The sequence below is a fragment of the Salmo trutta genome, chromosome 13, assembly GCF_901001165.1.
Source record: "Salmo trutta chromosome 13, fSalTru1.1, whole genome shotgun sequence".
NCBI lineage: Eukaryota > Metazoa > Chordata > Actinopteri > Salmoniformes > Salmonidae > Salmo > Salmo trutta.
This window is the reverse complement of record NC_042969.1, coordinates 89,770,827-89,788,048: the sequence shown is the minus strand read 5'-3', so window position 1 is coordinate 89,788,048 and position 17,222 is coordinate 89,770,827. Positions and strand designations below refer to the sequence as shown.

The following is a 17,222-nucleotide window of genomic DNA, read 5'->3' as shown; positions in this document are numbered from 1 at the left end:
AACCCAGGTGCTGTAGTCTACCAACCCAGGTGCTGTAGTCTATCAACCCAGGTGCTGTAGTCTATCAACCCAGGTGCTGTAACACTGTAGTCTACCAACCCAGGTGCTGTAGTCTACCAACCCAGGTGCTGTAGTCTATTAACCCAGGTGCTGTAACACTGTAGTCTAACAACCCATGTGCTGTAGTCTACCAACCCAGGTGCTGTAACACTGTAGTCTACCAACCCAGGTGCTGTAGTCTACCAACCCAGGTGATGTAACACTGTAGTCTACCAACGCAGGTGATGTAGTCTACCAACCCAGGTGCTGTAGTCTACCAACCCAGGTGCTGTAGTCTACCAACCCAGGTGATGTAGTCTACCAACCCAGGTGCTGTAGTCTACCAACCCAGGTGCTGTAACACTGTAGTCTACCAACCCAGGTGCTGTAGTCTATCAACCCAGGTGCTGTAGTCTACCAACGCAGGTGATGTAGTCTACCAACCCAGGTGCTGTAGTCTACCAACCCAGGTGCTTTAGTCTATCAACCCAGGTGCTGTAGTCTACCAACCCAGGTGCTGTAACACTGTAGTCTACCAACCCAGATGCTGTAACACTGTAGTCTACCAACCCAGGTGCTGTAGTCTACCAACCCAGGTGCTGTAGTCTATCAACCCAGGTGCTGTAGTCTATCAACCCAGGTGCTGTAGTCTACCAACCCAGGTGCTGTAGTCTACCAACCCAGGTGCTGTAGTCTATCAACCCAGGTGCTGTAGTCTACCAACCCAGGTGCTGTAGTCTATCAACCTAGGTGCTGTAGTCTACCAACCCAGGTGCTGTAGTCTACCAACCCAGGTGCTGTAACACTGTAGTCTACCAACCCAGGTGCTGTAGTCTACCAACCCAGGTGCTGTAGTCTAACAACCCAGGTGCTGTAGTCTACCAACCCAGGTGCTGTAACACTGTAGTCTACCAACCCAGGTGCTGTAACACTGTAGTCTACCAACCCAGGTGCTGTAGTCTACCAACCCAGGTGTTGTAGTCTACCAACCCAGGTGCTGTAGTCTATCAACCCAGGTGCTGTAGTCTACCAACCCAGGTGCTGTAGTCTACCAACCCAGGTGCTGTAGTCTACCAACCCAGGTGCTGTTGTCTACCAACCCAGGTGCTGTAGTCTACCAACCCAGGTGCTGTAGTCTATCAACCCAGGTGCTGTAGTCTATCAACCCAGGTGCTGTAGTCTACCAACCCAGGTACTGTAGTCTACCAACCCAGGTGCTGTAGTCTATCAACCCAGGTGCTGTAGTCTTCCAACCCAGGTGCTGTAGTCTATCAACCCAGGTGCTGTAGTCTATCAACCCAGGTGCTGTAACACTGTAGTCTACCAACCCAGGTGCTGTAGTCTACCAACCCAGGTGCTGTAGTCTATTAACCCAGGTGCTGTAACACTGTAGTCTAACAACCCAGGTGCTGTAGTCTACCAACCCAGGTGCTGTAACACTGTAGTCTACCAACCCAGGTGCTGTAGTCTACCAACCCAGGTGCTGTAGTCTATCAACCCAGGTGCTGTAACACTGTAGTCTACCAACGCAGGTGATGTAGTCTACCAACCCAGGTGCTGTAGTCTACCAACCCAGGTGCTGTAGTCTACCAACCCAGGTGCTGTAGTCTATCAACCCAGGTGCTGTAGTCTACCAACCCAGGTGCTGTAGTCTACCAACCCAGGTGCTGTAGTCTACCAACCCAGGTGCTGTAGTCTACCAACCCAGGTGCTGTAGTCTATCAACCCAGGTGCTGTAGTCTATCAACCCAGGTGCTGTAGTCTACCAACCCAGGTGCTGTAGTCTACCAACCCAGGTGCTGTAGTCTATCAACCCAGGTGCTGTAGTCTACCAACCCAGGTACTGTAGTCTATCAACCCAGGTGCTGTAGTCTATCAACCCAGGTGCTGTAACACTGTAGTCTACCAATCCAGGTGCTGTAGTCTACCAACCCAGGTGCTGTAGTCTATTAACCCAGGTGCTGTAACACTGTAGTCTAACAACCCAGGTGCTGTAGTCTACCAACCCAGGTGCTGTAACACTGTAGTCTACCATCCCAGGTGCTGTAGTCTACCAACCCAGGTGCTGTAGTCTATCAACCCAGGTGCTGTAACACTGTAGTCTACCAACGCAGGTGATGTAGTCTACCAACCCAGGTGCTGTAGTCAACCAACCCAGGTGCTGTAGTCTACCAACCCAGGTGCTGTAGTCTATCAACCCAGGTGCTGTAGTCTACCAACCCAGGTGCTGTAGTCTATCAACCCAGGTGCTGTAGTCTACCAACCCAGCTGCTGTAACACTGTAGTCTACCAACCCAGATGCTGTAACACTGTAGTCTACCAACCCAGGTGCTGTAGTCTACCAACCCAGGTGCTGTAGTCTATCAACCCAGGTGCTGTAGTCTATCAACCCAGGTGCTGTAGTCTACCAACCCAGGTGCTGTAGTCTACCAACCCAGGTGCTGTAGTCTACCAACCCAGGTGCTGTAGTCTATCAACCCAGGTGCTGTAGTCTACCAACCCAGGTGCTGTAGTCTATCAACCTAGGTGCTGTAGTCTACCAACCCAGGTGCTGTAACACTGTAGTCTATTAATCATGTAGTATATCATACTAACATAATAACATAATATCATAATAACATAACATAATAACATAATATCATACTAACATAATAACATAATATCATAATAAAATAATATAATAAAACATAATAACATAATATAATAAAACCACAAGGAGTCATCATGCCATGTAGTCCTGAGGCATGGTCCTAGGGCTCAGGCCCTCTGAGAGAGAGAAAGAAAGAGATTAAGAAAGAAAGAATTAGAGAGAGCATACTTAAGAAGATATTGTGGGCCCATCCGATGATACCCCCGGACAGGGCCAAACAGGCAGGATATAACCCCACCCACTTTGCCAAAGCACAGTCCCCTCACCACTAGAGGGATATCTTCAACCACCAATTTACCATCCTGAGACAAGGTTGAGTATAGCCCACAAAGATCTCCGCCACGGCACAACCCAAGGGGGGGGGGGGTGCCAACCCAGACAGGAAGACCACGTCAGTGACTCAACCCACTCAAGTGATGCACCCCTCCTAGGGACGGCATGGAAGAACACCAGTAAGCCAGTGACTCAGCCCCCGTAATAGGGGTAGAGGCAGAGAATCCCAGTGGAAAGAGGGGAAACCGGCCAGGCAGAGACAGCAAGGGCGGTTCGTTGCTCCATCCTTTCCGTTCACCTTCACACTCCTGGGCCAGACTACACTCAATCATAGGACCTACTGAAGAGATGAGTCTTCAGTAAAGACGTAAAGGTTGAGACCGAGTCTGCGTCTCTCACATGGGTAGGCAGACCATTCCATAAAAATGGAGCTCTATAGGAGAAAGCCCTGCCTCCAGTTGTTTGCTTAGAAATTCTAGGGACAGTTGGAGGCCTCCGTCTTGTGACCGTAGCGTACGTGTAGGTATGTACGGCAGGACCAAATCAGAAAGATAGGTAGGAGCAAGCCCATGTAATGCTTTGTAGGTTAGCAGTAAAACCTTGAAATCAGCCCTTGCCTTAACAGGAAGCCAGTGTAGGGAGGCTAGCACTGGAGTAATATGATCAAATTTTTTGGTTCTAGTCAGGATTCTAGCAGCCGTATTTAGCACTAACTGAAGTTTATTTAGTGCTTTATCCGGGTAGTCGGAAAGTAGAGCATTACAGTAGGTCAACCTAGAAGTAACAATAACATGGCTACATTTTTCTGCATCCTTTTTGGACAGAAAGTTTCAGATTTTTGCAATGTTACTTAGATGGAAAAAAGATGTCCTTGAAACAGTCTTGATATGTTCTTCAAAAGAGAGATCAGGGTCCAGAGTAACGCAGAGGTCCTTCACAGTTTTATTTGAGATGACTGTACAACCATCAAAATTAATTGTCAGATTCAACAGAAGATCTCTTTGTTTCTTGGGACCTAGAACAAGCATCTCTGTTTTGTCTGAGTTTAAAAGTAGAACGTTTGCAGCCATCCACTTCCTTATGTCTGAAACACAGGCTTCTAGCGAGGGCAATTTTGGGGCTTTAACATGTTTCATTGAAATGTACAGCTGTGTGTCATCCGCATAGCAGTGAAATTTAACATTATGTTTTCGAATGACATCCCCAAGAGGTAAAATATATAGTGAAAAGAATAGTGGTCCTAAAACGGAACCTTGAGGAACACCGAAATGTACAGTTGATTTGTCAGAGGACAAGCCATTCACAGACAAACTGATATCTTTCCGACAGATAAGATCTAAACCAGGCCAGAACTTGTCCGTGTAGACCAATTTGCGTTTCCAATCTCTCCAAAAGAATGTGGTGATCGATGGTATCAAAAGCAGCACTAAGATCTAGGAGCACGAGGACAGATGCAGAGCCTCGGTCTGATGACATTAAAAGGTAATTTACCACCTTCACAAGTGCAGTCTCAGTGCTATGATGGGGTCTAAAACCAGACTGAAGTGTTTCGTATACATTGTTTGTATACGCAACAGCTTTTTCTAAAATGTTTGAGAGGAATGGAAGATTCGATATAGGCCGATAGTTTTTTATATTTTCTGGGTCAAGATTTGGCTTTTTCAAGAGAGGCTTTATTACTGCCACTTTTAGTGAGTTTGGTACACATCCGGTGGATAGAGAGCCATTTATTATGTTCAACATAGGAGGGCCAAGCACAGGAAGCAGCTCTTTCAGTAGTTTAGTTGGAATAGGGTCCAGTGTGCAGCTTGAAGGTTTAGAGGCCATAATTATTTTCATCATTATGTCAAGAGATATAGTACTAAAACACTTTAGTATCTCCCTTGATCCTAGATCCTGGCAGAGTTGTGCAAACGCAGGACAACGGAGCTTTGGAGGAATACGCAGATTTAAAGAGGAGTCCGTAATTTGATTTCTAATGATCATGATCTTTTCCTCAAAGAAGTTCATGAATTTATTACTGCTGAAGTGAAAGCCATCCTCTCTTGGGGAATGCTGCTTTTTAGTTAGCTTTGCGACAGTATCAAAAAGACATTTCAGATTGTTCTTATTTTCCTCAATTAAGTTGGAAAAATAGGTTGATCGAGCAGCAGTGAGGGCTCTTCGATACTGCACGGTACTGTCTTTCCAAGCTAGTCGGAAGACTTCCAGTTTGGTGTGGCGCCATTTCCGTTCCAATTTTCTGGAAGCTTGCTTCAGAGCTCGTGTATTTTCTGTATACCAGGGAGCTAGTTTCTTATGGCAAATGTTTTTAGTTTTTAGGGGTGCAACTGCATCTAGGGTGTTGCGCAAGGTTAAATTGAGTTCCTCAGTTAGGTGGTTAACTGATTTTTGTCCTCTGACGTCCTTGGGCAGGCAGAGGGAGTCTGGAAGGGCATCAAGGAATCTTTGGGTTGTCTGAAAATTTATAGCACGACTTTTGATGCTCCTTGGTTGGGGTCTGAGCAGATTATTTGTTGCGATTGAAAACATAATAAAATAGTGGTCCGATAGTCCAGGATTATGAGGAAAAACATTAAGATCCACAACATTTATTTGATGGGACCCAGAGTATGACTGTGGCAGTGAGTAGGCCCGGAGACATGTTGGACAAAACCCACTGAGTCGATGATGGCTCCGAAAGCCTTTTGGAGTGGGTCTGTGGACTTTCCCAGGTGAATATTAAAGTCACCAAAAATGTGAATATTATCTGCCATGACCACACGGTCCGATAGGAATTCAGGGAACTCGGTGAGGAATGCTGTATATGTCCCAGGAGGCCTGTAAACAGTAGCTATAAAAAGTGATTGAGTAGGCTGCATAGATTTCATGACTATAAGCTCAAAAGACGAAAACGTCATTTATTTATTTTTTTTGTAAATTGAAATTTGCTTTCGTAAATGTTAGCAACACCTCCGCCTTTGCGGGATGCGCGGGGGATATGGTCACTAGTGTAACCAGGAGGAGAGTCCTCATTTAACACAGTAAATTCATCAGGCTTAAGCCATGTTTCAGTCAGGCCAATCACATCAAGATTATGATCAGTGATTAGTTCATTGACTATAACTGCCTTTGAAATGAGGGATCTAACATTAAGTAGCCCTATTTTGAGATGTAAGATATCACAATCTCTTTCAATAATGGCAGGAATGGAGGAGGTCTTTATTCCAGTGAGATTGCTAAAGCGAACACCGCCATGTTTAGTTTTGCCCAACCTAGGTCGAGGCACAGACACGGTCTCAATGGGGATAGCTGAGCTGACTACACTGACTGTGCTAGTGGCAGACTCCACTAAGCTGGCAGGCTGGCTAACAGCCTGCTGCCTGGCCTGCACCCTATCACATTGTTGAGCTAGAGGAGTTAGAGCCCTGTCTATGTTCGTAGATAAGATGAGAGCACCCCTCCAGCTAGGATGGAGTCCGTCACTCCTCAACAGGCCAGGCTTGGTCCTGTTTGTGGGTGAGTCGCAGAAAGAGGGCCAATTATCTACAAATTCTATCTTTTGGGAGGGGCAGAAAACAGTTTTCAACCAGCGATTGAGTTGTGAGACTCTGCTGTAGAGCTCATCACTCCCCCTAACTGGGAGGGGGCCAGAGACAATTACTCGATGCCGACATCTTTCTAGCTGATTTACACGCTGAAGCTATGTTGCGCTTGGTGACCTCTGACTGTTTCATCCTAACATCGTTGGTGCCGACGTGGTTAACAATATCTCTATACTCTCTACACTTGCCAGTTTTAGCTTTAGCCAGCACCATCTTCAGATTAGCCTTAACGTCGGTAGCCCTGCCCCCTGGTAAACAGTGTATGATCGCTGGATGATTCGTTTTAAGTCTAATACTGCGGGTAATGGAGTCGCCAATGACTAGGGTTTTCAATTTGTCAGAGCTAATGGTGGGAGGCTTCGGCGTCTCAGACCCCACAATGGGAGGAGTAGAGACCAGAGAAGTCTCGGCCTCTGACTCGCTGCTTAATGGGGAGAACCGGTTGAAAGTTTCTGTCGGCTGAATGAGCGACACCGGTTGAGCATTCCTACAGCGTTTCCCTCCAGAAGCCATGAGAAAGTTGTCCGGCTGCGGGGACCATGCAAGGGAATTTAAACTAACGTTACTATCTGTACTTACTGGTGGCACAGACGCTGTTTCATCCTTTCCTACACTTAAATTGCCCTTGCCTAACGATTGCGTCTGAAGCTGGGCTTGCAGCACAGCTATCCTCACCGTAAGGCGATCATTCTCCTGTATATTATGAGAACAACGACTGCAATTAGAAGGCATGGTATTGTAATAACATGGTATTATAATAACATTGTTTATTAATAACATGCTATCATAATAGCATGATATAATAACATCATATATTAATAACATGGTATCATAATAGCATGTATAAATAACATAATAGCATAAAATAATTTATTAACAACATAATATCGTAATATATTAGTAACATATTTTGATAGTAATATGATATAATAACATCATATATTAATAACATGGTATCATAATAGCATGATATAATAACATATATTAACAACACGGTACCATAATAGCATGATATAATAACATATATTAATAACATGGTATTATAATAACATTGTATATTAATAACATGCTATCATAATAGCATGATATAATAACATCATATATTAATAACATGGTATCATAATAGCATGATATAATAACATATATTAAAAACATGGTATTATAATACATGATATATTAATAACATCATATGTTATTTATTTCACCTTTACTTATTAACCAGGTAGGCTAAGTTGTTAGCTTTGGTGATGACCAGTGAAATATATCTGCCGGAGTGCGTGCTACGAGTGGGTGTTGCTATGGTGACCAGTGAGCTGAGATAAGGCGGAGCTTTACCTAGCAAAGACTTATAGATGATCTGGAGCCAGTGGGTTTGGCGACAAATATGTAGCGAGGACCAGCCAACGAGAGCATAATATAGTATCATAGTAATGTCATATCATAATAACATAATGTATTAATAATATATTATCATAATAACATACTATCATAATAACATAATGTATTAATAATATAGTATCATAATAACATACTATCATAATAACATAATGTATTAATAATATAGTATCATAATAACATACTATCAAAATAACATAATGTATTAATAATGTAGTATCATAATAACATAATATCATAATAACATCATGTATTAATAATGTAGTATCATAATAACATACTATCATAATAACATAATGTATTAATAATGTAGTATCATAATAACATACTATCATAATAACATAATATATTAATAGCATGGTATCATCATAATATAATAACATAACATATTAATAACATCATATCATAATATTATCATATATTAATAACATATTATATTAATAACATATTACATTAATAACATGGTATCTTAATAACATGATATAGTAACATCATATATTAATAAAATGGCATCATAATAACATCATATATTAATTACATGGTATCGTAATAACATAATATATTAATAACATAAATATTAATAACATCATATATTAATTACATGGTATCGTAATAACATAATATATTAATAACATAAATATTAATAACATCATATATTAATTACATGGTATCGTAATATCATAATATATTAATAACATGGTATCATAATAACTTCATATATTAATAACATCATATCGTAATATATGTGGTTATTTCAAGGTCTGCATTTGAATGCAGAACAGGAATGCCGTAAGGCTGTCAATGAAATACAAGTTTTACTATAATGTATTGGCTAAGAGCCCAACCTAGCTTCCTTATGTGCTATAAGCATTATAGAGCATATTGAAGTGATGTAGAAAATTCACTCTAAACATTTAAATAACAGTGTTTCATTTTGTAGTCCAACATTAATTAGGCAAAGGTGACCTCAGCCAGTCAGCCAGACAGTTAACCAGTCAGCCAGTCAGCCAGACAGTTAACCAGTCAACCAGTCAGCCAGACAGTTAACCAGTTAGACAGTCAGCCAGACAGTTAACCAGTTAGACAGTCAGCCAGACAGTCAGCCAGACAGTTAACCAGTCAACCAGACAGTTAACCAGTCAGCCAGACAGTTAACCAGTCAACCAGTCAGCCAGGCAGTTAACCAGTTAGACAGTCAGCCAGGCAGTAAGACATCAAGCCAGCCAGACAGTTAACCAGTTAACCAGTCAGCCAGACAGTAAGACATCTAGTCAGCCAGACAGTAAGACATCTAGTCAGCCAGACAGTAAGACATCTAGTCAGCCAGGCAGTAAGACATCTAGTCAGCCAGACAGTAAGACATCTAGTCAGCCAGGCAGTTAACCAGTTAACCAGTCAGCCAGACAGTAAGACATCTAGCCAGCCAGACAGTAAGACATCTAGTCAGCCAGACAGTAAGACATCTAGTCAGCCAGACAGTTAACCAGTCAGCCAGGCAGTAAGACATCAAGCCAGCCAGACAGTAAGACATCTAGTCAGCCAGACAGTTAACCAGTCAGCCAGACAGTTAACCAGTCAGCCAGACAGTTAACCAGTCAGCCAGACAGTAAGACATCTAGCCAGCCAGACAGTAAGACATCTAGTCAGCCAGACAGTAAGACATCTAGTCAGCCAGACAGTTAACCAGTTAACCAGTCAGCCAGGCAGTAAGACATCAAGCCAGCCAGGCAGTAAGACATCTAGTCAGCCAGACAGTTAACCAGTCAGCCAGACAGTTAACCAGTCAGCCAGACAGATAACCAGTCAGCCAGACAGTTAACCAGTCAGCCAGACAGTAAGACATCTAGCCAGCCAGACAGTAAGACAGCTAGTCAGCCAGGCAGTAAGACATCTAGTCAGCCAGGCAGTAAGACATCTAGTCAGCCAGGCAGCCAGACAGTTAACCAGTCAGCCAGACAGTTAACCAGTCAGCCAGACCGTAAGACATCTAGCCAGCCAGACAGTAAGACAGCTAGTCAGCCAGGCAGTAAGACATTTAGTCAGCCAGGCAGTAAGACATCTAGTCAGCCAGTCAGTAAGACATCTAGTCAGCCAGTTAGTAAGACATCTAGTCAGCCAGGCAGTAAGACATCTAGTCAGCCAGTCAGTAAGACATCTAGTCAGCCAGACAGTAAGACATCTAGTCAGCCAGTCAGTAAGACATCTAGTCAGCCAGTCAGCCAGACAGTTAACCAGTCAGCCAGGCAGTTAACCAGTCAGCCAGTCAGCCAGGCAGTAAGACATCTAGCCAGCCAGACAGTAAGACAGCTAGTCAGCCAGGCAGTAAGACATCTAGTCAGCCAGTCAGTAAGACATCTAGTCAGCCAGACAGTAAGACATCTAGTCAACCAGGCAGTAAGACATCTAGTCAGCCAGACAGCCAGGCAGTAAGACATCTAGCCAGCCAGACAGTAAGACAGCTAGTCAGCCAGGCAGTAAGACATCTAGTCAGCCAGGCAGTAAGACATCTAGTCAGCCAGGCAGCCAGACAGTTAACCAGTCAGCCAGACAGTTAACCAGTCAGCCAGACAGTAAGACATCTAGCCAGCCAGACAGTAAGACAGCTAGTCAGCCAGGCAGTAAGACATCTAGTCAGCCAGGCAGTAAGACATCGAGTCAGCCAGACAGTAAGACATCTAGTCAGCCAGGCAGCCAGGCAGTAAGACATCTAGTCAGCCAGTCAGTAATACATCTAGTCAGCCAGGCAGTTAACCAGTCAGCCAGTCAGCCAGGCAGTAAGACATCTAGTCAGCCAGACAGTAGGACATCCAGTCAGCCAGGCAGTAAGACATCTAGTCAGCCAGGCAGTAAGACATCTAGTCAGCCAGACAGTAAGACATCTAGTCAGCCAGGCAGTAAGACATCTATTCAGCCAGGCAGTAAGACATCTAGTCAGCCAGGCAGTAAGACATCTAGTCAGCCAGACAGTAAGACATCTAGTCAGCCAGACAGTAAGACATCTAGTCAGCCAGACAGTAAGACATCTAGTCAGCCAGACAGTAAGACATCTAGTCAGCCAGGCAGTAAGACATCTAGTCAGCCAGGCAGTAAGACATCTAGTCAGCCAGGCAGCCAGGCAGTAAGACATCTAGTCAGCCAGGCAGTAAGACATCTAGTCAGCCAGGCAGTAAGACATCTAGTCAGCCAGACAGTAAGACATCTAGTCAGCCAGACAGTAAGACATCTAGTCAGCCAGACAGTAAGACATCTAGTCAGCCAGGCAGTAAGACATCTAGTCAGCCAGGCAGTAAGACATCTAGTCAGCCAGGCAGTAAGACATCTAGTCAGCCAGGCAGTAAGACATCTAGTCAGCCAGACAGTAAGACATCTAGTCAGCCAGGCAGTAAGACATCTAGTCAGCCAGACAGTAAGACATCTAGTCAGCCAGACAGTTAACCAGTCAGCCAGACAGTAAGACATCTAGTCAGCCAGGCAGTAAGACATCTAGTCAGCCAGACAGTAAGACATCTAGTCAGCCAGACAGTAAGACATCTAGTCAGCCAGACAGTAAGACATCTAGTCAGCCAGGCAGTAAGACATCTAGTCAGCCAGGCAGTAAGACATCTACACACCAACCCACACACACACACACACACACACACACACACACACACACACACCTCTCGTGCTGTATCTGTGGATGTGTGGCCGTACTGCAGCGTGACATGATTTTGTCACTCCAGACTAATGCCATCTAGTTTCCACTGTAGCTGGGACAAATGCAGAATTACATTGTTTTAATGTTCTGGCACTGCACGGTGGTTCAGTTTGTCTGTGTAAACTAGCTCTTCCTGAGAGGAATAACAGAGCAGGGAGTTATTACTAGAGAGAGGAGGAAGAGGAGGAGGGGGAGGAGGGGAAAGAGTAGGGGGAGGAGGGGGAGGGGGAGGAGGAGGGGGAAAGAGGAGGGGGAGGGGGAGGAGGGGGAGGAGGAGGAGGAGGTAGAGGAGGAGCAGGAGGAGGGGGAGGAAGAGGAGGAGGAGGAGGTAGAGGAGGAGGAAGAGGAGGGGGAAGAGAAGGGGGAGGAGGAGGGGGAAGAGGAGGGGGAGGGGGAAGAGGAGTGGGAAGAGGGGGGGAGGAGGAGGAGGGGGAAGAAGAGGGGGAGGAGGGGGAAGAGGAGGGGGAGGAAGAGGAGGGGGAGGAGGAGGAGGAGGAGAGTGCTGGAAAAGTGTCTCAACCAGTCCAATATGGTCCTAGCCCTCTCCTTACCAGATAAAGATATACAGTGTTTCCTCAGGAGTCATTTGTGTTCTATACCTGCTCAGACCTGTTCTGTACTGGGACCTCTCTCTCTCTTCTCATAACTGTGTTTGAACTTGATGGATGAAGAAAGAAATGTGTCCATTGAGTTTTGTTTTGTTTTGGAGTCGGTGGGTGGTTTCCAAGATATTTGAATTGCTTTTCTACACGTAGTTAAAGGAAGAGGAGGGTAGGGTTGTTATTGTGGTGGGGGGGTAATCCTATCCCTTTTATAATGGGTTTAATATAACATATATCTTTATGTCTCTCCTCTCTCTTTCTCTCTATCTCTCTACTCTCTCTCTCCTCGCTCTCTACCTCTACATACTCTCTTTGTCTCTATCTCTCTCCCCCTTTCTCTTTTCTCTCTCTCTCTCTCTCTCTCTCTGTATCTGTCTCTCCTCTCTATCTCTCATCTCTCCCCCTTTCTCTTTTCTCTCTCTCTGTCTCTCTCTCTCTCTGTATCTGTCTCTCCTGTCTAATCTCTCCCCCTTTCTCTTTTATCTCTCTCCCCCCTTTCTCTTCTCTCTCTGTCTCTTTTTCTCTGTCTCTCTCTGTCTCTGTATCTGTCTCTCCTCTCTGTCTCTCTCTCTGTCTCTGTCTCTCTTCTCTCCTCCCAGGTTGAATGGATCTCTTCCCAGCACCGTGGAGATTCGTAACAACTCTCTGATCTTCAAGGGGGCGGTGACCTACGAGTTAGCTGGAACATACGTGTGCGATGCCACCAATGGGATCGGGACTCGTACAGGTCTGGTCGAGGTTAACGTCACTGGTAGGTTACACACTGCTACAAGCTTCTGCTTCTTCTCTCTGCGCTGGGCTTTTCAGAATGTTTTTTCTGGGCTTTTCAGAATGTTTTTCTGGGCTTTTCAGAATGTTTTTTCTGGGCTTTTCAGAATGTGTTTCTACGCTTATCAGCATGTTTAATTGTTGGACTGCATGGTTAATGCTGAACTGATTTCTCTGGTTGGCTTCCTGGTTAATTGTTGGACTGCATGGTTAATGCTGAACTGATTTCTCTGGTTGGCTTCCTGGTTAATTGTTGGACTGCATGGTTAATGCTGAACTGATTTCTCTGGTTGGCTTCCTGGTTAATTGTTGGACTGCATGGTTAATGCTGAACTGATTCCTCTGGTTGGCTTCCTGGTTAATTGTTGGACTGCATGGTTAATGCTGAACTGATTCCTCTGGTTGGCTTCCTGGTTAATTGTTGGACTGGTTTAGTTAGATGCCTGTGGTTTCTCCAGGGCTCTTAGACATAAGGGAAGGTATTTTGCAATCAAGCTCTCCCTCCCTCCTTCCTTGTAGTCACTCCACACACACACACACACACACACACACACACACACACACACACACACACACACACACACACACACACACACACACACACACACCCAGAGAGAGAGAGAGAGGTGCTCTAACGCACGTTGCTTTGCATGTTGACTCATGTAGTGTTTTAATCCTGTCTGCTTGGTGTGATCTAACAGCTGTAACCTTGACAGCATCCGCTCTTTCTCTTCTGCTGGGCCTTTATCTCCCTCTAGTAGCTCGTAGCTCAGGACAGAGGTGAAACAGAGGAATCACTAATGTCATCTTCTGCTAGCTGATCTTTAGACCGTCGATAGTGGTTTTCTGAGAGAGAAACAGACAGAGAGAGAGAGAGAGAGAGAGACAGAGGGAGAGAGAGAGAGAGAGAGAGAGAGAGAGAGAGAGAGAGAGAAAGAAAGAGAGAGACACAGAGAGAGAGACACAGAGAGAGAGAGAGAGAGAGAGAGAGAGAGAGAGAGAGAGAGAGAGAGAGAGAGAGAGAAAGAGAGAGACAAAGAGAGAGAGAGAGAGCGAGACACAGAGAGAGAGACACAGAGAGACACAGAGAGAGACAAAGACAGAGAGATACAGAGAGTGAGAGAGACACACACAGAGAGAGACAGAGACAGAGATAAAGATATGAAGCTATCTGCAGGACAGGAAACAGTAGCACTCGTGTTATACACTGAGTGACAAAACATTAAGGACACCTTCCTAATATTGACACCTTCCTCAATTCGTCTGGGCATGGACTCTACAAGGTGTCTAAAGCGTTCCACAGGGATGCTAGCCAGTGTTGACTCCAATGCTTTCCACAGTAGTGTGAAGTTGGCTGGATGTCCTTTGGGTGGTGGAACATTCTGGATCCACACACAAACCGGTGCGGCGGGCACCTAATAAAGGCACTTCAATATTTAGTTTTGCCCGTTCACTCTCTGAATGGCCCTCGTACACAATCCATGTCTCAATTGTTTCACGGCTTAAAAGTCCTTCTTTAACCTGTCTCCTCTCCTTTATATAAGCTGATTTTTAAATTGATTTAATAAGTGACATCGATAAGGGATCATAGCTTTCACCTGGATTCACATGGTCAGTCTATGGCATGGAAAGAGCAGGTGTTCCTAATGTTATGTCCACTCGGTGTATTTAAGCAGTAAGGCGTCCGGTTTATAATGGGTTGGTGGTGTATTGGCTTTACATCTAAGAACAGCACTGAGACACTGTAGACACAGTGAGTGTTTGAGCTGTAGTGTCCCTCAGCAGAGTGAACTCAGTGGTAGAGTCCAGTTTGTGAGGATGCACTCAAGTGTATTCATCTATAACGGTAAATATTAAATGATTGTATTTCTATGTGAGAACAGTGTCTCCATCTACCTAGTTCAGTCTGTGCATGTATGGTCTCTCTCTTGCTCTCTCTCTCTCTCGCTCTGTCTGTCTCTCTCTCTCTCTCTCTCTCTCTCTCGCTCTGTCTGTCTCTCTCTCTCTCTCGCTCTGTCTCTCTCTCTCTCTCTCTGTCTCGCTCTCGCTGTCTGTCTGTCTGTCTGTCTGTCTGTCTGTCTGTCTCTCTCTCGCTCTGTCTGTCTCTCTCTCTCTCTCTCTCTCTCTCTCTCGCTCTGTCTGTCTCTCTCTTTCTCTCGCTCTGTCTCTCTCTCTCTCTCTCTCTCGCTCTGTCTCTCTCTCTCTCTCTCTCTGTCTCGCTCTCGCTGTCTGTCTGTCTGTCTGTCTGTCTGTCTGTCTGTCTGTCTGTCTGTCTGTCTGTCTGTCTGTCTGTCTGTCTTGTCTGTCTCTCTCTCTCTCTCTCTCTCTTTCTCTATCACTCTCTCCTTCTCTCTCTGGCTCTCTCTCTCCATCACTCCGTCTCTCTCTCTTTCTCCATCACTCTCTCCTTCTCTGTCTCTCTCTATCTCTCTCACTTTCCCTCACAGGGTTTGTTTGAAGAGAACAAAAAGAATGTGTAAGTCGTGCCCATAAAATATCTCCAATATAAAACCCTTCCTTCCACCCCCCTGTACCACTTCAACAAGTCAGATACAGCCTAGAACATCTAGAAAACAGCATACAGTACATCCCCAATGGTTCCCCACCTTTGACCAGGGTCCATACGTAGTGTGCTCTGAAGGGAATGGGATGCCATTTTGTTTGCCCTGTGGCATTATGAATCACAAACAATTAATAATTTTCTACAATATTATATTTTACTAGGCAAGTCAGTTAAGAACAAGTTCTTATTTACAATGACAGCCTAGGAACAGTGGGTTAACTGCCTTGTTCAGGGGCAGAACGACAGATTTGTACCTTTTCAGCTCGGCGATTTGAACTTGCAACCTTTCGGTTACTAGTCCAACGTTCTAACCACTAGGCTACACTGCCCCCCCCCTCTAACCACTAGGCTACCCTGCTACCCTTCATATCCTTAAAGAGATTCTCCACTACTTTTGTATACTTTGTATACTTAGTTCTGAAAGTAGCCCTCACGAGCCAAAAGTGGTCCCTGAAACTGCCGATCATGTCACATACTTTATGTCTTTAGTCTGTTCCGATTTAGATGTTACTAGTTCTAGTTGACAGGAAGAAGTCCTCTGTTGAAAGAGTTCTAGTTGACAGGAAGCAGTCCTCTGGTGAAAGAGGTCTAGTTGACAGGAAGCAGTCCTCTGTTGAAAGAGTTGTAGTTGACAGGAAGCAGGAAGCAGTCCTCTGTTGAAAGAGTTCTAGTTGACAGGAAGCAGTCCTCTGGTGAAGGAATTCTGGGTGACAGGAAGCAGTCCTCTGGTGAAGGAATTCTGGATGACAGGAAGCAGAACCTCTGGTGAAGGAATTTGCAATGAAACGTGTCATCTTTTAGTATGAAACATTATTGAATGGAATCAAGTTGTCATGCTGAACCATCTTTCAGCATTCTAGCATAAAACTTAACATGACATTGTGGGGGGGGGACCTCGGTTCCCATAGCAACAACGGTGACATGTTATACAGAAAGAAAGTAGTGCATCTGCCTCTTGGAATGGCACCCTATTCCCTATATAGGTCCACATAGGGCTCTGGTCAAAAGTAGTGCACTATATAGGGAATATGGAGCTATTTGGGATACATTCTTTCTCTTCATAAGAGGCTGGTGGAAGGTGCTATAGGAGGATGGGTTCATTGGAATTAATGGAACGGTGTCAAACATGCGGTTCGGTTAATTCCATTCCAGCTTTTACAATGAGCCCGTCATCCTATAGCTCCTCCCACTAGACATAACGTCTCCAACTGATAGAAAGCAGTTTGGCTAAGTGTCTTCTCTTCTCAAAGTCTCCCAGGCAGCTCCCCTCAGACTTTGCTGATGCTGTGAAACACAACCGAATCCTGACTTGCAACGAGGGGAGATTGTCAGCATAAATCCTTTGACTATTATTTAATAGCAATAAGCCTGCAACACCTGTAGGACAGAGAGAGGAGAGAGAACAGAGAGAATAGAGAGAACAGAGAGAGACAGAGAAGAGAGAGGGAGAGAGGGGAGAACAGAGAGAGAGAGGAAAGAGGAGATAGAGAAAGGGGAGAGCAGAGAGAGAGGAGAGAGAGAACAGACTGACAGAGAACAGAGAGAGAGAGAGAACGAGGGGAGAACAGAGAAAGAGAGGGGATAACAGAGAGAGACAGAGAGAGACAGAGAACAGAGAGAGGAGAGAGAGAGGGGCTTCAAGAGGACTCCT

The 17,222-nt window shown here is 44.9% G+C and overlaps 1 protein-coding gene across 1 annotated transcript in view; it reads left to right on the top strand.

Moving 5' to 3' along the window:
• Nucleotides 1–17,222, top strand: part of LOC115206737 (nectin-1) — a 188,298-nt gene that overhangs the window by 129,749 nt on the left and 41,327 nt on the right. The window contains exon 5 of the mRNA XM_029773944.1: nucleotides 12,840–12,991. Coding sequence (XP_029629804.1) covers nucleotides 12,840–12,991 — 152 coding nt within the window. The remainder of the gene's footprint in view (nucleotides 1–12,839; nucleotides 12,992–17,222) is intronic.